General features: G+C 43.8%; 1 protein-coding gene across 13 annotated transcripts in view; it reads left to right on the forward strand.

The window, feature by feature from the left end:
* Nucleotides 1-20,364, forward strand: part of NEDD4L (NEDD4 like E3 ubiquitin protein ligase) — a 369,947-nt gene that overhangs the window by 286,724 nt on the left and 62,859 nt on the right. For 8 of the 13 annotated variants that reach the window (XM_033238705.1, XM_033238710.1, XM_033238670.1 and 5 more), the window contains 6 exons: nucleotides 6,203-6,264; nucleotides 7,151-7,253; nucleotides 8,906-9,072; nucleotides 12,924-13,056; nucleotides 14,694-14,870; nucleotides 18,062-18,136. In XM_033238705.1, the coding sequence (XP_033094596.1) occupies nucleotides 6,203-6,264; nucleotides 7,151-7,253; nucleotides 8,906-9,072; nucleotides 12,924-13,056; nucleotides 14,694-14,870; nucleotides 18,062-18,136 (717 nt within the window). Of the gene's footprint in view, nucleotides 1-6,202; nucleotides 6,265-7,150; nucleotides 7,254-8,905; nucleotides 9,073-12,923; nucleotides 13,057-14,693; nucleotides 14,871-18,061; nucleotides 18,137-20,041; nucleotides 20,102-20,364 lie in introns of all 13 variants that reach the window. The other 5 variants (XM_033238701.1, XM_033238697.1, XM_033238707.1 and 2 more) reach the window with 1 other exon arrangement.

Raw genomic sequence — 20,364 nt, forward strand, 5'->3', positions numbered from 1 at the left:
ACAAAAGAAGAGCCTGTTCATTCTGAGTGAACTTGTCAGCTGGGAACACCCACCCTCGCTGGAACACGCACTGAGTTAGCATGTGTGGCGCTGCCATTTCTCTCTGCTCCAAGTAGCAGAGCAGTCGAGGCTGTTGACTAGTGACAGGCATTAGAGGTGTCACCCGAAACAGGAGGCTGGGCAGACAGAATGTGGGGGTAGGACCTGGAGGCCTTGAGAAAGGTGGATCCCTAGCTCCTATTCCAGCTTCAGTTTTCCGGCTTGTCCCAGCCTTCCTCCTGGACTTCTTCCCTGGGCAGCATGGCGTGGTAGAAGTAGCAGCTGAGAGAGGAAAGGCGAATGTTTCTGCCTTACAAGGGCATTGTGTTATTTTTTTAAGTGCTTTGTGTGAGCAAGTAGCATAACTAGTCTATAAACTAAAGTGACTTAACCCCCTAGCATTAAGCTTCCTGCTGTTTGGAAATTATGGCTGTTTCCATATGTTAAATACCAAGAAAGATTGTATCTTACCAAGGAAGCTTTGAAGATGTGTTGTGAAGGAAGGTGATAGCAAGTAATTTACTCTTACTCACTCAGGGGAGCTGTTAAGGAATAAAGGTTGCAAGCTTCCAAAGGACTGGAAGTGAAAGTGATATTCTTAAAATAGCTTGTTTGTTTCTTTATAAAAATCTGAAACTCCAGGGTGCCACGGGAGGGGCCTGCATGGGGCTTCTGCGTGAGACCTGTTCCATGAGCCATCAGAAACCTGACTATTCTCTTCAGGTCACATTAGGAGAATGTGACTGTTTCACCTTTTGTGAGGAAAGACGTCACATACTTCTGCATTGTGTATGTTCTTCTGTGTATGTTCTTCAAACTGAAGCTGCGATCCTCTCACACTTTTGGACAGTGTTGGTTGATGGGCCAGCTCTTCTCTGGACATCTCCAGCGACCCTTTCCCTAATGTAAAAACCACATCTTAGCCAAGGGAAGTTATTTTCTGAGAGGCACATATTCTAATATTCTCTAAGAGGCAAAAGTGACATGTTTAAAAACCTTGCTCCGACAAGCTCTTGTTTGAGTGAGTGAGTGATGCTTGGTGTTAAAAGGTTGAGCAGGGCTCCCAGAAAATAGAAAAAGGTTCCTCCTCCGAGACCAAGTCAATAGAAAGAATAGTTTAGCTTTGGATTCTGAGTGGAGGCAGCGTCAGTGAGCCTCCAAAGAAGGAAGCGATGTGGAGGTGCAAGACGGGAATAGAAGCCAGCCGGTTACAGAGGTAGAGCGGTGACTGCCCAGAGAGGACCGAGGGCCTCTAGTTACTCGTGTGCCCAGAGGGTAACTTGCAGTGGAGTGCTTCACCTCCATACTTAAAACTCACTAGCTGGCCGGGCGCGGTGGCTCAAGCCTGTAATCCCAGCACTTTGGGAGGCCGAGACGGGTGGATCACGAGGTCAGGAGATCGAGACCATCCTGGCTAACATGGCGAAACCCCGTCTCTACTAAAAAAAAACTACAAAAAACTAGCCGGGCGAGGTGGCGGCGCCTGTAGTCCCAGCTACCCGGGAGGCTGAGGCAGGAGAATGGCGTGAACCCGGGAGGCAGGCAGAGCCTGCAGTGAGCTGAGATCCGGCCACAGCACTCCAGCCTGGGTGACAGAGCGAGACTCCGTCTCAAAAAAAAAAAAAAAAAAAAAAAAACTCACTAGCTGTTTGCAGCCAACTACAGTCAGGGAGATGGACCACAAAGAAAACAAAAGGAGAGGTGTGAAGGTATATTATTTATTCATGTGGCGGTAGAACCCAAGTAGCATGTTCTGAATGCACGTGGCTTTTGAATCCGGTATTTCAAGTGTTCTTGTGTGTATGTTTGGTCATGTGTAGAGGACGCTCGTGGGGAAATTACAGTGGCATTCTATTTTGTGTGATAGCACACAAGTGTGAGTGTGGAGAGGGTGGGAGCACATGAGTATTTTGTGGAGTGAATTATGGATGCTATGTTCTTGATTAGTATATGACCATTGTCAAGGTGGATTATTTACAGTCTATAGATTCAAAATTTGTCAAAACCACCAAATTTTAGATAAAAGGAAATAGGCAGACCAGGCACAGTGGCTCATGCCTGTAATCCCAGCACTTTGGGAGGCCAAGGCAGGAGTTCGAGACCAGCCTGGGCAACATGGCAAGACTCTGTCTCTATAGAGAAACTTAAAGATTAACCAAGCATGGTGGCACATGCCTGTTGTCCCAACTGTTTGGAAGGTTGAGGTGGGAGGATCACTTGAGCATGGAAGGTCATTACTACACTGAGCCATGGTTGTACCACTGCACTCCAGCCTTGGAGACAGAGCAAGCTCTCCTTTTGCTTTTACATTGAGAGACCAAGAGCAAACTTAGCTTTAATTGTACCATCGTTGACTTTTTTCAACTACCATTTTCACATGTGTCTGTTAAATTCAGTGCATCATTGCCTAAAAGTTCATATGATACTTGATAACTTGTATCTATTAGTTATTTAGAGATAAAGAGAACTCCGAGATCTGTATTAACACAGAGTGAGATTTCTGGCAGATGTCTGTCTGTTGCACCTGCCTCTTGACTTGTCAGCTCTGTCTCCCCTTCCCCTGGAGCCCTCAGCAACCCACCTTTGCCCAGCCACAAAATATCTTTGTCCCTGGAAAAGGCAGTGGGGCAGAGAGAGCTATTTTATAAAACATTAAGTTTTTCTAAGTCCCAGTCATGTGCCACTTAAGACAACCATGGCTCTTTCTGGAATTTAAATTTTCATAGATGAGGCGTTTTCAGGGTGGTGGTATTATTTGATGCCCTGCCTGTGCTTGAAGGTAGCTCAGCTGATCAACATCCTTTTACCCCCCTTGCATAAGTTTATGGCTGGTAGCAGGTAGCAGGCTGATAGTTCCCTTTCATGACTGCAGAATTCAAAGTCATGGAGTTTGGAGGGACTTAAGAGACACTGATTTGCTCCCAGTATTTTCCAGGTGAAAAAGCCTGGGCCGGTAGAGGGAGGGGACTTGCCCAGGAATAAGTATATCATTGGTGGTGCTGGATCTGACCCTGGGTGTCCAGCATCATTGTGAGCCTGTGATGTGGTCAAGGGTGTGGGCATGGGTTGGATTCGCCCAAGGCTTACGTGCTTGCGGTGGTTGCATCCAGGTTTCGAGTCTAGGGACCCAGCAGGGCCCTCTCCTTCCGTTTGCCTGCAGAATCCTTTATCTCACTCCATTCCATAGTGAGTGCACCTAGGCTGAAAGCAACTACTCTCTTTCAAGATGAAAGTACTGTGTATCCAGATTTTCTTCTGAGTGCTTTTACCCTGGAATGGGGGCAACATTGTGGCTATTGGGGCCAATAGCACTGTTTGCAGCAGTCTGTTTAAGATGGCTTTCCACCAGGAGCACCCTCAATGCCATCCTGGGAGTCTCCACTCGCCTCTGCTCCAGGGAACAAGATCAGATTGGAACCCGGATGAATGCCAAGAAGAATCTTGTAGTTATCTATAAGATCATCTTCTAATTCAGGCTAGAGAATTTCCATGAAGGTGAACTTTCATTTTTAATGCCCTAACTGTTACTGCTTGGCATTGAGTTGGCAGTACTGACAAGTGACATGAACATGTAGAATTGGCCAATGAACATATCCAGTGTTTGCTGAGTGTGCCAGGTGCCCTTGAGAACGTTATAGAAACCAACTCAGTTGATTGGTTTGATCCTCACAGCAGCCCTGTAAGATACAGTTACAGCCCCATTTTACAGATGAGGACACTGAGGCAAAGAGAGGTAAGGAACTTGCCCTTAGCCACTTGGCTCTTAAGTAACAAAGCCAGGATGCAAACCTAGGATATCTACCTTTAGACCTGTGTGGCATCAGTCATGTAAGCTGCATAGGGTATGGACAGACTCACATTCAGAGTCCCTCCAAGCTCCATGGTTTTCCCTCTTCACTCTCTTGCATGTTCTCTGCTGCTCCTAGATTGCTCATGCCCACTGGTGATCCTGTAGGCTTTGTCATACTGTTTGATTTCCTATATTTAAACTGTCCTTTCTCCCAGTTCTCCACCTCTCAAAGCCTTCCCGTCACCCTGTATTTGACTCCACATCCAAAATCATTTTGATTTCCAAGTCAGAGTCAGCCTCTTCACTGTACCCCAAGTCTCACAGAATGTCACCTCTCTATGTCAGTGAATTTGTTCTGCCTTAGCTTCTAGTGGATTGTTGACACAATGGCTCTTCCCTTGTAATTGTAACCGTAAGGGCTGGTATACCATGTTGTATCCACATGTCATTCACATAATATTGCTCTCAAATTATTCATTGGTTGGCAGGGCATGGTGGCTTATACTTGTAATCCCAGCACTTTGGGAGGCCAAGGCAGGAGAATTTTTTTGAGCTCAGGAGTTTGAGACCAGCCTGGGCAACATAGGAAGACCCCCATGTCTATAAAAAATAAAAATATTAGTGAGGCATAGTGCACACACCTGTGGTCCCAGCTACTTCGGAGGCTGAGGTGGGAGGATCACTTGAGCCCAGGAGGTCGAGGCTGCACTGAGCTCTGATTGTGCCCCTGTACTCCAGCCTGGACAGCAGAAGAAGACCTGTCTCTAAATTAAATAAATAAATGTTGGCTAAATAAATGAAAAAAGGAAGGAAAACCAGCAATAGTTTTCTTAATAAATTTTCCATTTATTTCCTTATATATATTTACAAACCTTTTGGTAGAAAATATTTTCAAAATGTGTGCTTATTACTGCCTCATAAGAACAGTCTAGAAAATACAATTTACTTCATTCAACGATAATGAATTTTGAGAACCTCCATAGTTTACTACAGATCAGTTGAACTGAGTGCTTACATGAGTACCTACTTTGTGCCAGGCAACATTCTTGGCACCAACGATCCAATGGTGAGCAAATTCAAGTCTCTGTTCTCATGGGCTCACATTCTGGAAGTGATGGATGATAAACTAGTATGTCAACAAATGAACAGGCACTTTCAGACAGTGATATGAGGAAGCTACAGCAGGACGATAGGCTAGGGGGGTGATAAGGGTGGCTGATGGTGGGAACTCTGAGGATGTGACCTGGGATCTCATACTTGGATGCCAAGTGGAAACAGCCATGCCATCTGGAGTCAGAGTTGTCCAGCAGAGGGAGCTGCCTGTGCATGGGCCCTTCTGCAGGACATATAATCTGCATCCATGGCAGATGAGGACAGGATGGTTGGGAGTACAAGGAAGGAAGAGAGATACTGATTCCCAATGAGGGTAAAGGTGATTCAAAGCCAGATTATAGTTGGCCTTCTAGGTCATAGGAAAGAATTTCCTGTTTATTATGAGAGGAGTAGGAACCCATTGAGAGTTTAAAGCAGAGAATGACATAAACAGATAACATTTCAAATAGAAGCGCATATGTACATACACATGTGTGCATACACGCACACACAAACCTGATACAGTAACTCATTGGACTGTGGTTTATCTCTTACTGTAAAAGTATTTGAAATTGTGTTTAATTGAAGGGTCTAGGTGTTTGAGGTTTTACTGCATATATAGTATTTTAAGATTCATGAAATAGTCACACTTATTTTTCCAGTTTCCTGCTTTGGTAGGCCAGCCAACTTCGCACAATCAAATGAACACCGATATCTTTAAAAATGAACAAATACCCTACTTGTACTCATAGCTTCATGAACTAAACCTCAGCAGAAGGTCGATTGGTGCTTCCTGGGGTGATCTCTGTGCAGGAGAGTCTTTCAATTCTCTTAGGCTGATGATGTGAGATTTTAATGCAAAAAACAAAGTTGCCCTCAAAGATTAAATCTTGTATTTTCTTCTGTTTACTCCACTCGTATGTGTCTCCAGTCACAGGCATATAGCAAGGTACCCCCAGTGACCGCTGGTTCTCTGAAGTTAATCAGCTCTGTGCGACTGAGGCCACACCCTGCAGTTAGAAATTATACTTGGCAATGACAGCTATAATTTTGTCATTTGTCTGTGGCTGGGGCTGGCTTCTAAAACCCGGTGTGGATAGTGACATCTAGTGGAACTCCAGTAGATCAGTTCCGTGGACCATCAGGTACCAGGTGAAGAACCACATTCAGTGGTGCCACATTCTAAAATTCAAAATACATTCTCTGTGATCCAGTTGGGTGTATCTAAAACATGAGGTTATCAGGAATATTGAAGCTTAATTTATTGTTTTTTCCCCACAGACCGAAGATCCAACCATGGAGCGACCCTATACCTTTAAGGACTTTCTCCTCAGACCAAGAAGGTGAGGCTTGCGGGTGTGGGTGGGTGGGGATGCCTGCCCTGCGTGCTGTGGGTGTGGGTGGGTGGGGATGCCTGCCTGCGTGCTGTGGTGTGGGTGGGTGGGGATGCCTGCCCTGCGTGCTGTGGGTGTGGGTGGGTGGGGATGCCTGCGCTGCGTGCTGTGGGTGTGGGTGGGTGGGGATGCCTGCCCTGCGTGCTGTGGGTGTGGGGGGGGGGGGATGCCTGCCCTGCGTGCTGTGGGTGTGGGTGGGGTGGGTGGGGATGCTGCCCTGCGTGCTGTGGGTGTGGGTGGGTGGGGATGCCTGCCCTGCGTGCTGTGGTGTGGGTGGGTGGGGATGCCTGCCCTGCGTGCTGTGGGTGTGGTGGGTGGGGATGCCTGCCCTGCGTGCTGTGGGTGTGGGTGGGTGGGGATGCCTGCCCTGCGTGCTGTGGGTGTGGGTGGGTGGGGATGCCTGCCCTGCGTGCTGTGGGTGTGGGTGGGTGGGGATGCCTGCCCTGCGTGCTGTGGGTATGGGTGGGGATGCCTGCCCTGCGTGCTGTGGGTATGGGTGGGTGGGGATGCCTGCCCTGCGTGCTGTGGGTATGGGTGGGTGGGGATGCCTGCCCTGCGTGCTGTGGGTATGGGTGGGTGGGGATGCCTGCCCTGCGTGCTGTGGGTATAGGTGGGTGGGGATGCCTCCCTGCGTGCTGTGGGTATGGGTGGGTGGGGATGCCTGCCCTGCATGCTGTGGGTATGGGTGGGTGGGGATGCCTCCCTGCGTGCTGTGGGTATGGGTGGGGATGCCTGCCCTGCGTGCTGTGGTGGTTGGCTTTTGCTGAAGACGATTTTAAGTGTAGCCTTTCAAGTCACACCCCTTCTAACCAATTTTCTTCCGTTATGCATTCAGTCATAAGTCTCGAGTTAAGGGATTTTTGCGACTGAAAATGGCCTATATGCCGAAAAATGGAGGTCAAGATGAAGAAAACAGTGACCAGAGGGACGACATGGAGGTACGTGGATGGCGTCAGGCCTCTCTCCTTGCCTTGAGATCATATTCATGTTTTGCTTTCAAACTTTATAATTGAAGGAAATAAAAGTTTAGAAAGCTTAAATATAAAAAAAGTACATATGTCTGCAAATTAGTCATTGATAGTCTACCAGTGCATTTATTTGTTTTGGTTAAAGATGAACTTTTTGTGTTACAGCACGAATCTTCGGAGAGATTTCTCTTTAGACAATGCCATGCCCATTCCCCAGTGTTAGCCCCCCAGCTCCGTGGAAGTCTCCTCACACATTGAACTCTGTTATTGCTGTGGACTTGCGGCTCTTTGTAAATTCCTTTTAGCCATTGAAGTCACTTCAAAGTGGGTGAAGGAATTCAGAAAATCACTTTTTTTCAAGTTTCTTACTCATTTGGCCACAGGTGACAGCCTGCAGTAGAAAAACCCTCCTCTAGAAATGCCATTCTGGAATGAGCTGACCAGAGGATGTCCCTTTTTTCCTTGCCGACAGAGCTGCCCGTATTTACCTTGTCACAGACTGATGCTGTGGGTCCTATCGTACCTTTTCAGCACACGCCTTGGACAGTGCTGTTTTGTTAGACAAATTCCCATATTCTCAAAGTGTCCATTAACTGAGACCTCTCTAGGGCTTATTCTCACATCTGTTTGCAGCTGTTGCATGTATGTGATATGTGAATAATGTGTGGTGGAGAAGTTACCCGAACACCCCTCCACCTGACAGATCGTATTTCCAGGCATTATTTCATTTCCAAGCCTTCATCTCTATATATACATGAAGAGGAATAATGTGGGTGGTAGAAATTTATGAATGTTAACATTTCTTAAGCACGTCAACAGATTTTCATCTCAAATCCAAGGAATTTTTCGCACTCTTCTTGCCTTCCAACTGCAGTAACCAGTGAATTACTTAATTTTCCAGTGATTTTAGCAGAGGATGTTAGGAAGCAAATACGTAATGCCTAAAATATGTGCTGTAAAAATGGAACTCGAATTTTGGTACCATGAAACCCATTGATGTGGACACAGCTAGTGTAGAGGGCCTGAGTAGAAAGCAGCAGCTTTCAGACTCGTGGCTCCTGCGGTTGTTCGGGATGCAAAGAGGAGGCTTCTCTTTCAAAGCCCACCTCCTTGGGGAGCAACAGGGCTCCGGGCCTCTGGTCCCCTGCGCCATGATTTCTGTTAGAACACAGGTGCAACGCAGCTCATCTTCCCTGCTCCCTTTACCTCATGGAGGTGTTGAAAAGATGACAGCTGTAATGTGACTCGCATCATTGGCAGGGCTTTATACAGCCTTAGAGGCCCTCAAGTCAAAATAACAAACATGACATATGGGAAGAGTATGATGTGACTTAAGTAGTGTCACCAAATCATGTTGTCCTGCTATGTAGTCATCTTAGAGGGCAGCACAATTAATTGGCCATTACTCAAAAGATTTTTGAGGCCTTTCTAGAATTGATTTTTTTTTTTTGGCCTTCAACTGGGAATTTACTCAAATGTGTCCTCGAAGCCATGGCTAGAGCCAGAGAGCCCCCGAGCAAGGAGAAGGGCACCCAGGGCTTCTCCTTGCTGCCCTTGTGATGACCTCTTCTTCACAGCCGAAGAACCAACCTCGTAATCATCCCTCTCACTTTATTCCACAGCATGGGTGGGAAGTTGTTGACTCAAATGACTCGGCTTCTCAGCACCAAGAGGAACTTCCTCCTCCTCCTCTGCCTCCCGGGTGGGAAGAAAAAGTGGACAATTTAGGCCGAACTTACTATGTCAACCACAACAACCGGACCACTCAGTGGCACCGACCAAGCCTGATGTGAGTACCGTGTGATGGTCGGGAACACATGCACATGCACAGCTAGGGACAAATATGGCAGCCCTCTGGGACAAGACTGGGAAATAAATCATATGTCAATAAGAGCAGATGGTGGTGTGGTACGAGATTCCTCTCCATTTATGTAAAGCATGCAAGAGCGGTCAGACCTTGTGTATTGTAAGCAATTGCCTTTGAGTCACATGCTGCTATTTTCAATATGAGCTGATTTATTTTCTAGGTATTCTTTTATGTCGATTCCTGAAATACAAAGCAGAGGTTGTTTTTCTTAGACTTATCTTACATTTGTTGATTATATTGTTTTCTTCTTCACCTTTCTCTCCCAATTGACCCAGAACAGAACCAGCAAGCAAATTGGCTTTGCAATTTTCTGTTTTCTCTAAGTTTTTGGATTTTTACTCTCTTCAAGGCGTTGACTTGGAAACCTCAAAAAAATTTTTTTTCTTTTTTTAAGGAAATGTTACCTTCTTAATATAATCAGAAACACATGGCAGAGTTGCAAAATTAGAATTAGTAATTACTGTGTATTTTAATCCCTCACCAGCTTCACGGATGCAGTAAACCAATTCCTGTTTTGTTCCCTCAGCAATTTGCGGTTTGATTGATAGCGAATAAACACTGGTTAAAACTCATGGACTTTAAAAATGGTTTTGTAGCAGCTTGTTTTTAAATCATTTTATATAGCAAGATCTAAGTCTATTGATAATACATCAACGGGCAAAAACAAAGTCTTAAGGAAAAGGAATTTTATCCTGGAAATTATGAGCTGCCTAGCAGCCAAGACAAGGAGGAAATTATCAATGAACTATATAACTTTCAGTATGTAATAAAAGCAAGTCTATAGGGTAGTATAATTTTCTTGTCTACTTGAACTCTGAAAGAAATTGGCTAATAATACTTTTTAGACAACAAGCAGTATGAGGTATCATGTTCTTAAAAACCTTTTATCTTTAGAAATTGCAAAGATACTGTACATATGACTGTGGTTGGGGAGGGTGGCCAAGTCTTCTGGTCTAGGTTTTGTTTAATTTAGAGATAAAGCTTACAGAATCTGGAACAACAAATAGCCTGTCTTCCCTGAGCCCCCAGGTGGGTTCTCGTGAATATCAGCCGTTCGTGATCAGCTTTAGACGACCCAGCGTGGGCATTAGCTCAAGACAGCAAAATGGTCTCAGGACAGCAAAAATATCAGAGCAGCTGCATAATGCTGAACTATCTTTTGTTAAAATTTTTTCCCATGGAAATAGTTTGGTGGATTCTTTTTGTTTTTTATATTATTGCTTACTATTTCCTTTTGATTAATGCCCATAGCTATTAGAAGTGTTGTAATCCATTGTAGCTATTTGTAGTAAAAACGAATTTGGACCCACCTTGGGCTTGGTTACATGTAGTGACCAGAAGAATCTTGGCAGCAATATCCTAAGCAAAGCACCATTATCTATCTTTGCTCAACAGCATGAGAAAGAAGTACCTGAAAAGGTAGGTCCTCATGCGACCTCTGCAGAAAAGTGGCTAGGAGCAACTCACAAAGGAAAAAATCCTGACAGCTAATACATATATGGAAAAATACTCAACTTCATAAATAAGGATCATGCAGATTGGAGTTCGTATTTTGGAGACAAATGGGGATAATTGCTACTTTCTCTACCTCACTGAGTTGTGAAACTAATGAGGGAATTCTGGAGAAAACACTTCCTACATTTTTAAATATATACTATTTTTTGGATGGCTCCGCAGGTGTATACATGTCCCCACACTCATCAAAGGGTGTACATTAAACATGAACAGCTTTTTAATGTGTTGACAAGACCTCAAAAAGGGGGTTAAAAGAGAAACTTATCTTTGGTGACAGTGTCCCAGAAACTAAAACAAAAAGTATAACTTGCTGGCTCTTCCACTAGTCTAGAGCAACAAGGGAAAAATGCAGTTCTTTTTCTGTTGTTGTTTGTTTGAGACAGAGTCTCACTCTATACCCACAGTGGTGCCATCTCAGCCCACTGCAACCTCCGCCTCCCAGGTTCAAGCGATTCTCCTGCCTCGGCCTCCTGAGTAGCTGGGATTCCAGGCGCCCACTACGATGCCCGGCTGATGTTTGTATTTTTGTAAAGATGGGAAGTTTCACCATGTTGGTCAAGCTGATCTCAAACTCCGCTCACCTGAGCTGCCTAGCAGCCAAGACAAAGCCTCCCAAAGTGCTAGGATTACAGGTGTGAGCCACCGTGCCCAGCCAAAAAATGCAGCTCTGAATCCAAGTTCAGGTTCACATGTAGTTTTGGGAGAAGGCAGAGGCGTAACTGCCCTATCAGTGAGGCAGCAATGTCAAAGGGAGAAGCTGAGCCAGAAAGGACACAGCAGAACTTGGCAGAACCTGAGGAGCACCTGCTTCCAACGGGCATGACTTCTAGAAGGCAAGAGGAAAGTTAGTTAAGGAAAAAGAGTTTCCACTACAACCTCTGCTGGCAGGCTCTTTATTGGAATATAGTATAAGTTCATTTCAGAATGTGTGAGAAAACTTTAAAATTTGTGTTTTAGAAAGAGTCTATAATGAGTGTTCTTGATAAGTACTATATTTCAATTAGTCTGAAATAAAGATTTCAACTTTTGAGATACTAACTTGTGACATAATTTTTGTTAATGGGATATACTGTCTTATTGAAAGTGTCTGTGAGAGTTTTCCCTGAAAAACTTTTTGGCGTTTAAACTTGTACACTAAAAGCCTCTGACTAGTATTTTCCCCCAAAGTATGATTATGATTGCCTATAATTTACTGCAAAAAAAAAAAAAAGTTTGTGTGGTTTTTTTTTTTTTTTTTTTTTTTTTTTTTGAGAAGGAGTCGCACTCTGCTGCCCTGGTTGGAGTACAGTGGTGCAATCTCAGCTCATTGCAACCTCCACCTCCCGGGCTCAGGTGATTCTCCTTCCTCAGCCTCCTGAGTAGCGGAGACTACAGGCACACGCCACCACACTCGGCTAATTGTTGTATTTTCAGTAGAGACGGGGTTTCACCATGTTGGCCAGGCGCATTTTGAGCTCCTGACCTCAAGGGATTCACCTGCCTTGGCCTCCCAAAGTGCTGACATTACGGGCATGAGCCACCATGCCCAGCCCAAAAAAGTTTTCCAAATTGAATCAAAACTTTTAGATCCTGAATTGAGAGCATCACGTGACAAAAAATAGGGTATGATGTTGCAGTGTTCAGACCCCGGCTGACTAGAGAGGTTATCTCCTGATGTTATTAGGATTTTTAAAGTAGGGTAAAGGGGGGAAATGCAGTGTCACGATTTTGAGATTCTGTCAAAATGAGCTAGAAAGCAGCTGAAAAAAAATTCATGTTGGATCAGGTATACTTCCCTCCAGATGACAACTTTGAATTTGTACCTTTTGTAGTCTTTGGTCAAATTGCTGGTGACCAAAAGTAGCTACCTTATGATTGCTGGATTTCTAGAAGGATTGGGACTGCCCAGCTGCTGTGTGAACTCACCTGTCACCTCTGCTTCCAGAGGCCTGACTTGTCACTGTGGCATATGGGCGGAGGACTTTGATTTCTGTTTTGTATTAAGCACTAAGGTATATTTTGAAATATATGCCTGAAAGATGCTCAGAACGGTGTGACTAAGGCATTTTAAAACTGCATGTATTTGATTGCAATGAACCTTAACCTATTTTAGCCATGATATGGTGGGAGAATTCTCACATTGGATGACCAGCTAAGTTGTCAGTGTTTGATGCTGACCCTTCAGTGGGCATCTGGCCCTCCATGAGCATTGGACTGTCATGAAGGGCCCGATCTCAACCGCTTCTCTTCTTCTCCTTCCCCCTTTCCCACGTGCTCAGGGACGTGTCCTCCGAGTCAGACAACAACATCAGACAGATCAACCAGGAGGCAGCGCACCGTCGCTTCCGCTCCCGCAGGCATATCAGTGAGGACTTGGAGCCCGAGCCCTCGGAGGGCGGGGATGTCCCCGAGGTACGATGTCACCAGAATGCTGCAAAGCCCGGCAGCTCCTTCTTCCCATGTTCTCCAGCTTGATTTTATATCATAATTTCTTCTCTCAGTAAACATTGTTGAGAATGTAAAGATTACAGTGACGTAGCGAATTAATTACCAGCCTGGATATTAATTAACTTGACAGTAACTATAAAAGTTGTATTTGACAAGGACATGTGGTTCTATATTGATAGAAATGGGAATAACATTATTTTTATTATTTTTTTTTCAAGACAGTGTCTTGCTCTGTCTCCCAGGCTGGAGTGCAGTGGTGCAATCTCAGCTCACTGCAACCTCTGCCTCCTGAATTCAAGCAATTCTCCTGCCTCAGCCTCCTGAGTAGCTGGTATTACAGGCACGCACCACCATACCTGGCTAGTTTTTGTATTTGTAGTAGATGTGGGTTTCACCATGTTGACCAGGATGGTCTCAATCTCCTGACCTTGTGATCCGCCCACTGCCTTAGTTAGCCTCCCGAAGTGCTGGGATTACAGGCACATGCCATCACACTGGCTAATTTTTTTTCTTTTTTTTCTTTTTTTTTTTTTTTTGTATTTTTTGTAGAGATGGGGTTTCACCATGTTGGCCAGGCTGGTCTTGAACTCCTGACCTCATAATCCACCCACCTCAGCCTCCCAAAGTGCTGGGATTACAGGTGTGAGCCACTGCATCCAGCCCACATTATTTTTCAGTGTGAAAGTCTTAAGATATTTTTACTTGGTAATTTATTCTTCACCAGGGTCTAACCATGTCTCATTAAATGACAACTTGTTTTTTTCATAGTTGAGCTATCGAATGAGCCCTGTAACTTGTTTGGGTATCATATGCATATTTTTATTGAGTTGCTTTGACACTTGAAAGAGATTTGTTACCATGAAAATATAAATTTAGGTGAATAGAAATGTGTAATTTTCCCTTTAAATAGTTATGGTATGTTACTTAAAACGTTATGAATTAAACAACAGATTAGCCATAATCTTCCATGCTGTCTTATCAGCTCTGTTTATGTACTAAAAATCCATTCTTCTTAGACATTGTGTTAGGAAGGTCATTCATGATGCAGTGATTCAACTTGGAAAAGCAAAAGTAATGATTCCATAATACATTCACTCTAAGTTATTTTATACCGTTGTTTAATTACAGCATATAGCTTCTATACTGCTGTCATGGTGAATCCTCAGTGGTTAAAAGTAAAGAAAATCCATGACAATTGTTTGTAAACTCCAGAGAAGCACGTGTGTGTGTTTGTTTTTTTGCCCACACATACAGTAACAAGTGCGGGAAATCAGTCACTGTTCAGAGAGGCAGTGTTATAACGTGGGTAAGAGCACAGCCTCTGTCTGGAACCAGGCCTCTTTGATTCACATCATGGCCCTACACTTGCTAGCTGTTACCTTGGGCAAGTTATTGTCTGTGCCTCAGTTTCCTCATCTGTTAATTGCAGGAGTAGGCATGTCTTCCTCATGATTCTTGTGAAGGTTGTGTGCCTCATGAGAGGCACTTAGTAGGTGTTAATTGTAGTTACCACCGTGGCTATTGTTGTTACATAGCTTTGTTGGGGAGCTGGGTGGATCCTCAGTTCCTAACGTTTACCCCAGTGTCTCTTTCTCTGAAAGCCTTGGGAGACCATTTCAGAGGAAGTGAATATCGCTGGAGACTCTCTCGGTCTGACTCTGCCCCCACCACCAGCCTCCCCAGGATCTCGGACCAGCCCTCAGGAGTTGTCAGAGGAACTGAGCAGAAGGCTTCAGATCACTCCAGACTCCAATGGGGAACAGTTCAGCTCTTTGGTTGTAAGTAGTGGCCTTGTTTGAAAGAAAAGCTGAGCAATGTTTTATTGTTTTTTGTTGCTTTAGGAGAATCTCTTATGTAAATAGTGACCAAGGGTCTTCCAGCTCCCAGCTAACTCTGACATTTTCCAAAGTTCCTCCTTCCCTAGGAGAAGCAGGACTACACTAAAATTAGCCCAAGCAGGTGAGAATCTTTCTTGATTTGGAAGGCAGCTTTGCTCACCCCTATACCACTAACACTTTCTTGGTTTATAAAGAACTCAAAGAAGTAAAACTTCATGATGTCTGTAATTATTAGCTTTAACCTTGTAGAATTCCTTTCCCAGCCAAAAGGCTCATGAAAATAGTACCTTTATCACAAAGGTAGTATTTCACAGTAACAGTTAAAAGCCATCAGGCCTAATCAGTCCTCTTAAGTCATATTCTGCAGGATTTATCATTCTCATTTCGCTGATAAGGGCACGACGCTTAAGTGGCTCATCCAAAACAAGGTTTGAATGGGAGATAGAAGACATCGCCTAAGTCCCAGAATATGAACCTTGAGAAAGGTTGTGAAATTGTGACACTGTCATCAAGGTAGCATTTTAACTTGGGCTCTCCACCATCAGAAACATACTTTCTAGAAGCCTCAGATGGGCTTAATGCCTGAGCCCAATGGAATCAGTCCCAAAGACTTCCATGTTTGACAATACAAAGCTGCAGAAATAACCCATAGAAAATCCCTGCTTATGCTTAGAATTAAGAGCAAATGAAGTCTCAGTGTTTCTCAAGAAACTGAACTTAAAGGTATGCGATAAGGCCAGGCGCGGTGGCTCAAGCCTGTAATCCCAGCACTTTGGGAGGCCGAGACAGGCGGATCACGAGGTCAGGAGATCAAGACCATCCTGCCTAACCCGGTGGAACCCTGTCTCTACTAAAAAATACAAAAAACTAGCCGGGCGAGGTGGCGGGTGATTGTAGTCCCAGCTACTCGGGACGCCGAGGCAGGAGAATGGCGTAAACCTGGGAGGTGGAGCTTGCAGTGAGCTGAGATCCGGCCACTGCACTCCAGCCTGGGGGACAGAGCGAGACTCCGTCTCAAAAAAAAAAAAGGTGTGCAATAGTAGATGATGGTAGTCACTCCACTGAAAATAGCATCCTAAAAAAAAATAATCATTACTGTGACCGTAACCAACAGAAATGGTAGCACTGCATGCAATGTAAAAGCAAGTAAGTACTCACAAGTTGTTACTTTTGGTTATGGTGTTTTTATTTTAAAGACACTATAGGCTTCTGTTACATGAATTGCATTTGTCATTCAGTTAATGTGATTTCACATTAAAATTCTGTGACTTTTTCAAAAAGAGATGTGTCGCCAAGATGAAAATGTAGTACTAAATGGACAGGATAAAAGAGATTGCATATATATGGGATATTTGAATTGGTAAAACTGTTGTTATAGAAACAACATAAACATTGAAGCCCTGTTTTTAAAACCTATAAAACCAAGGAGTTACCACAGAACCCATGGCAGTAACACACCTTTAGTAAACCAAGTAAGCATCGTAATTTTCTTCAGCATTAGTAATAAGTTAGCAATTTTAGTTCTTTGAATGGGGAGCTCCTGCATTTAATTATTCTAGATGCATGAAATATCCTTAAGACCCAAATACAATATCGTATTATTTTCACATCGTGTTCATTGTTAAATGAGAGTCAAATCTGTATTCAAGGGCAAGAACTTAAGCTTTGGCTGGGCGCAGTGGCTCATGCTTGTAATGCCAGCACTTTGAGAGGCTGAAGCAGGCAGATCACCTGAGGTCAGGAGTTCAAGACCAGCCTGGCCAACATGGTGAAACCCTGTCTCTACTAAAAGTGCAAAACTTAGCTGGGTGTGGTGGGGTGCACCTATAGTTCCAGCTACTCAGGCGGCCGAGGCACAAAAATTTCTTAAACCCGGGAGGCAGAGGTTGCAGTGAGCCAAGATCACGCCACTGCACTCCAGCCTGAGCAACAGTAACACTTTTATTAAAGACTGATTCTTTCACAATAACCAATGTGGAAAGATGTGAATTGTCCCCATCCCTACCACAGAGTCTTCTTGTACCATTTACTTATCACAAAATGTTAAAAATGAGTGAATACTAGAAATTGATACCATGGATAAACTTGCTGATAAGGAGACTCTGGCTTCTGTATGTGACCTGCTGCTAATCTTCATTCCTGTCAGTTAGGCTTCATTTAACCACATAGACTAATACAAACAAGTGAGGGGAATACTGGACACTACACACTATATCTTTTTTTTATTTTAGTTTGATCACACTATTTTTAATTATTCCTGTCTTTACTACTTGAAGTCCGCTTAGAAGCTGAAATTGGCTGAGCATGGAGGCTCACGCCTGTAATCCCAGTACTTGGGGAGGCCGAGGTGGGTGAATCACTTGAGGTCAGGAGGTCGAGACCAGCCTGACCAATATGGGGAAACCCATCTCTACTAAAAATATAAAAAATTAGCCGGGTGTGATGGCGGGGGCTTGTAGTCCCAGCTACTCAGGAGGCTGAGACAGGAGAATCACTGGAACCTGGGAGGCAGAGGTTGCAGGGAGCTCAGATCACGCCACTGCACTCCATCCTGGGCAGTAGAACAAGACTTGGTCTCAAAAAAAAAAAAAAGAAGAAGAAGCTAAAATTATAAATACCAGATCTTTCAGAAGTAGGCCAAGATGATGTCTGAGCTCCTCTGAATATAGGATGCAACTGACTCTTTGTCAATTGTAATAATAAATGTGGGTAGCCACATATCACTATTTCTTATTTCTTCCTCTTTTTGCCTCTATTCACATCACATTAAAATTTACCTGGAGGATGCATCTTAAAGCAAACTATAAGACTGCTAGCTTCTTACTGTTTGTAAAGCAGCATTAGAGTGTTGCAGAGTCCTGTCGAGTCTCCTTTCCGAAAGTTTTGGTCTCCTCTTATTTTTACCATTCATTCTAAGGACTAATCACAATTCCAGTCTGCTTAACTGAAAATGAAAGTGGAAGGTGACTTTTTCAAGGATGACTGTCCCTGCTCTGAAAAGATGTTTCATTTAATTACCTTCTAATATCGAAGAATGGTGAATATGGTTGAGTGATGTATTTGTTAAACCAATGAAAGTTGCTTTTAAGGATATATTTCTTGATGCTTCCTGTCTTTTCCTCTCCTTCCAGCAAAGAGAACCCTCCTCAAGGTTGAGGTCATGCAGTGTCACCGACGCGGTAGCAGAACAGGGCCATCTACCACCGGTAACCCATGCTAATTTCCAGTCATCAGTTAACTTTCTGGGCTTTCATTTACAATCATCTGGGCTGCTGCAAAAAGAGTTTTTCCTGTGTAAATTTATTTACCATATAAATGAGATGTTTTTAAATCTCCTGGCAAATTGCCCTAGGAAAGTGGAGTTCCAATACAGAGAATTGTTACTGCCACCCATCTCTAAAATGCTGGAACTTTCATTGCTTTAGTTTTTCACCCAAATTTATACCAGTTTTGATTTGCTCACTTAAACTTCTTGGTACATTCATAATTCCTTTTACTTTACTGAGTTACTATAGTTATGCTCCAGTGATCTGTACTTTGAAAACACGAGTCCCTTTAACCAGGAAGAACTCTTCTGGGCGACCATCCACATGTTCCTTTCCCTTCCTAACGACCTGAAGTCTGAACTCGACAGAGCCTCTGTACCTTCTCTTTAAAGGCAGCTCTGCTCACCAGGAATTGGCTATAATTCTTTCCAACTCTCTCATCATTTTAATAGCTATCAGCAAATGTAGAAGTGTAGGGGATTTTGTAACATCTGATGTATGTAAAAATAAATATTCAAGTTGGAAGGTAGACTAGAACTGCCTTGAGAGATGTTTAATGTACACATTAAAAATAAGAAATTTTACATAAATTTGTTTCTTTTGGAGGTGAAAATATGTGGTTTTAACGTGTTCAATTTGATGTTTTACCTTGACAGTTTTTGTCTGTTGCTATAAAACCTTGATCTTTTTTTTTTTTTTTTTTGTTGTTGTTGTTGTTGTTGAGACGGAGTCTCGCTGTGTCGCCCAGGCTGGAGTGCAGTGGCCGGATCTCAGCTCACTGCAAGCTCCGCCTCCCGGGTTTACGCCATTCTCTCGCCTCAGCCTCCCGAGTAGCTGGGACTACAGGCGCCCGCCATCTCGCCCGGCTAATTTTTTGTATTTTTTTAGTAGAGACGGGGTTTCACCGTGTTAGCCAGGATGGTCTCGATCTCCTGACCTCGTGATCCGCCCGTTTCGGCCTCCCAAAGTGCTGGGATTACAGGCTTGAGCCACCGCGCCCGGCCACCTTGATCATTTTTAAGACTAATAATGTATTATGTATGAATTTGAAGGGGGAAAAGTGCATTTAAGGTTTTTGAAATCACAGTGTCTTCCTTCTCATGTATGTTTTTTCTTGACTTCAAAGGATATTTCGGCCTAGGTTTTCATTTTTTATGTTTGAGAAAAAATTAATGAGTATACTAGTCAAGGAAGCAGCCAAAATAATAGAGTCATTTGTGACTTATGCTGGAGAGACTTAATAATAAGATTGAGAAGAGCATCTTTTCTGGGATGGTTTCAGTACAGGGCCCCCACAAACAAAACAATTAACTGAGATGGACTGGTGGGATCCTTCTCAGCCTCATGATCTGTGATTTTCCTTGAATGAATGGCACTTTCTCTCCTTTTCAAAATCCATGTCAATTTTATTTCCCAAAGAGCTCACTTTCCTGGAAACTGGTGATTCTTCCCTCTTTCTTTGTACTTTGTGATGCTGTAAACTCACTGATCACCAGTGGCCTCTTGAGTTTTGAGTGTTGGCGGATTTTAGAATCTGGTAATTATTTGATAATGGGGGGCAAAACCAGACCAGCTTTCCATTTTTCTCTAAGGCAGCTCACTCTTTTGAGGTTGTCATTGTTTACCCAGATCAAGGATGAGCCACCTCGGGTGGCCTAGGGGTCAGCTTCCTTTGTGCTACTGGTCATCAGCGACTGCTCAGCTTTGTCTGGACAGAGTGGGTTTCAGGGATTCTGATCTCATGTCACCTGCCTTACAGCGCTGGTCCACAGCAGTGGTCCCTGATTCAGACAGCCGTGGGTCATCCCCTAAGTGCATTTTACTGATGTAAATTATCATTCACAGCCCAGTGCCCCAGCTAGGAGAGCGCGTTCATCAACTGTCACGGGTGGTGAGGAACCAACGGTAATGATCCACTTTATCAGACATCAATGGCAAGAGGCTGTGGGGCAGTTTTAATATTTCATGTAGTGGTGAATGTACGCTCTTTTTAAAAATGAGATTAGCTCCTTTGTGCTACAAAGCTGCACACGTTTCTTATTTTAAGCTTCTCATTTTGGGATTGTTTAAAGGTACTGGGTAAGATAGAATGATTTTTTAGTTCCACATAATTTTATTAAGAATACTATCAGGCTTTGGTTAAGTGTGTTTAACTTGACCATTTAGAA

Source organism: Trachypithecus francoisi, unplaced genomic scaffold (genome assembly GCF_009764315.1).
Source record: "Trachypithecus francoisi isolate TF-2019V2 unplaced genomic scaffold, Tfra_2.0 Contig01474, whole genome shotgun sequence".
Lineage (NCBI taxonomy): Eukaryota > Metazoa > Chordata > Mammalia > Primates > Cercopithecidae > Trachypithecus > Trachypithecus francoisi.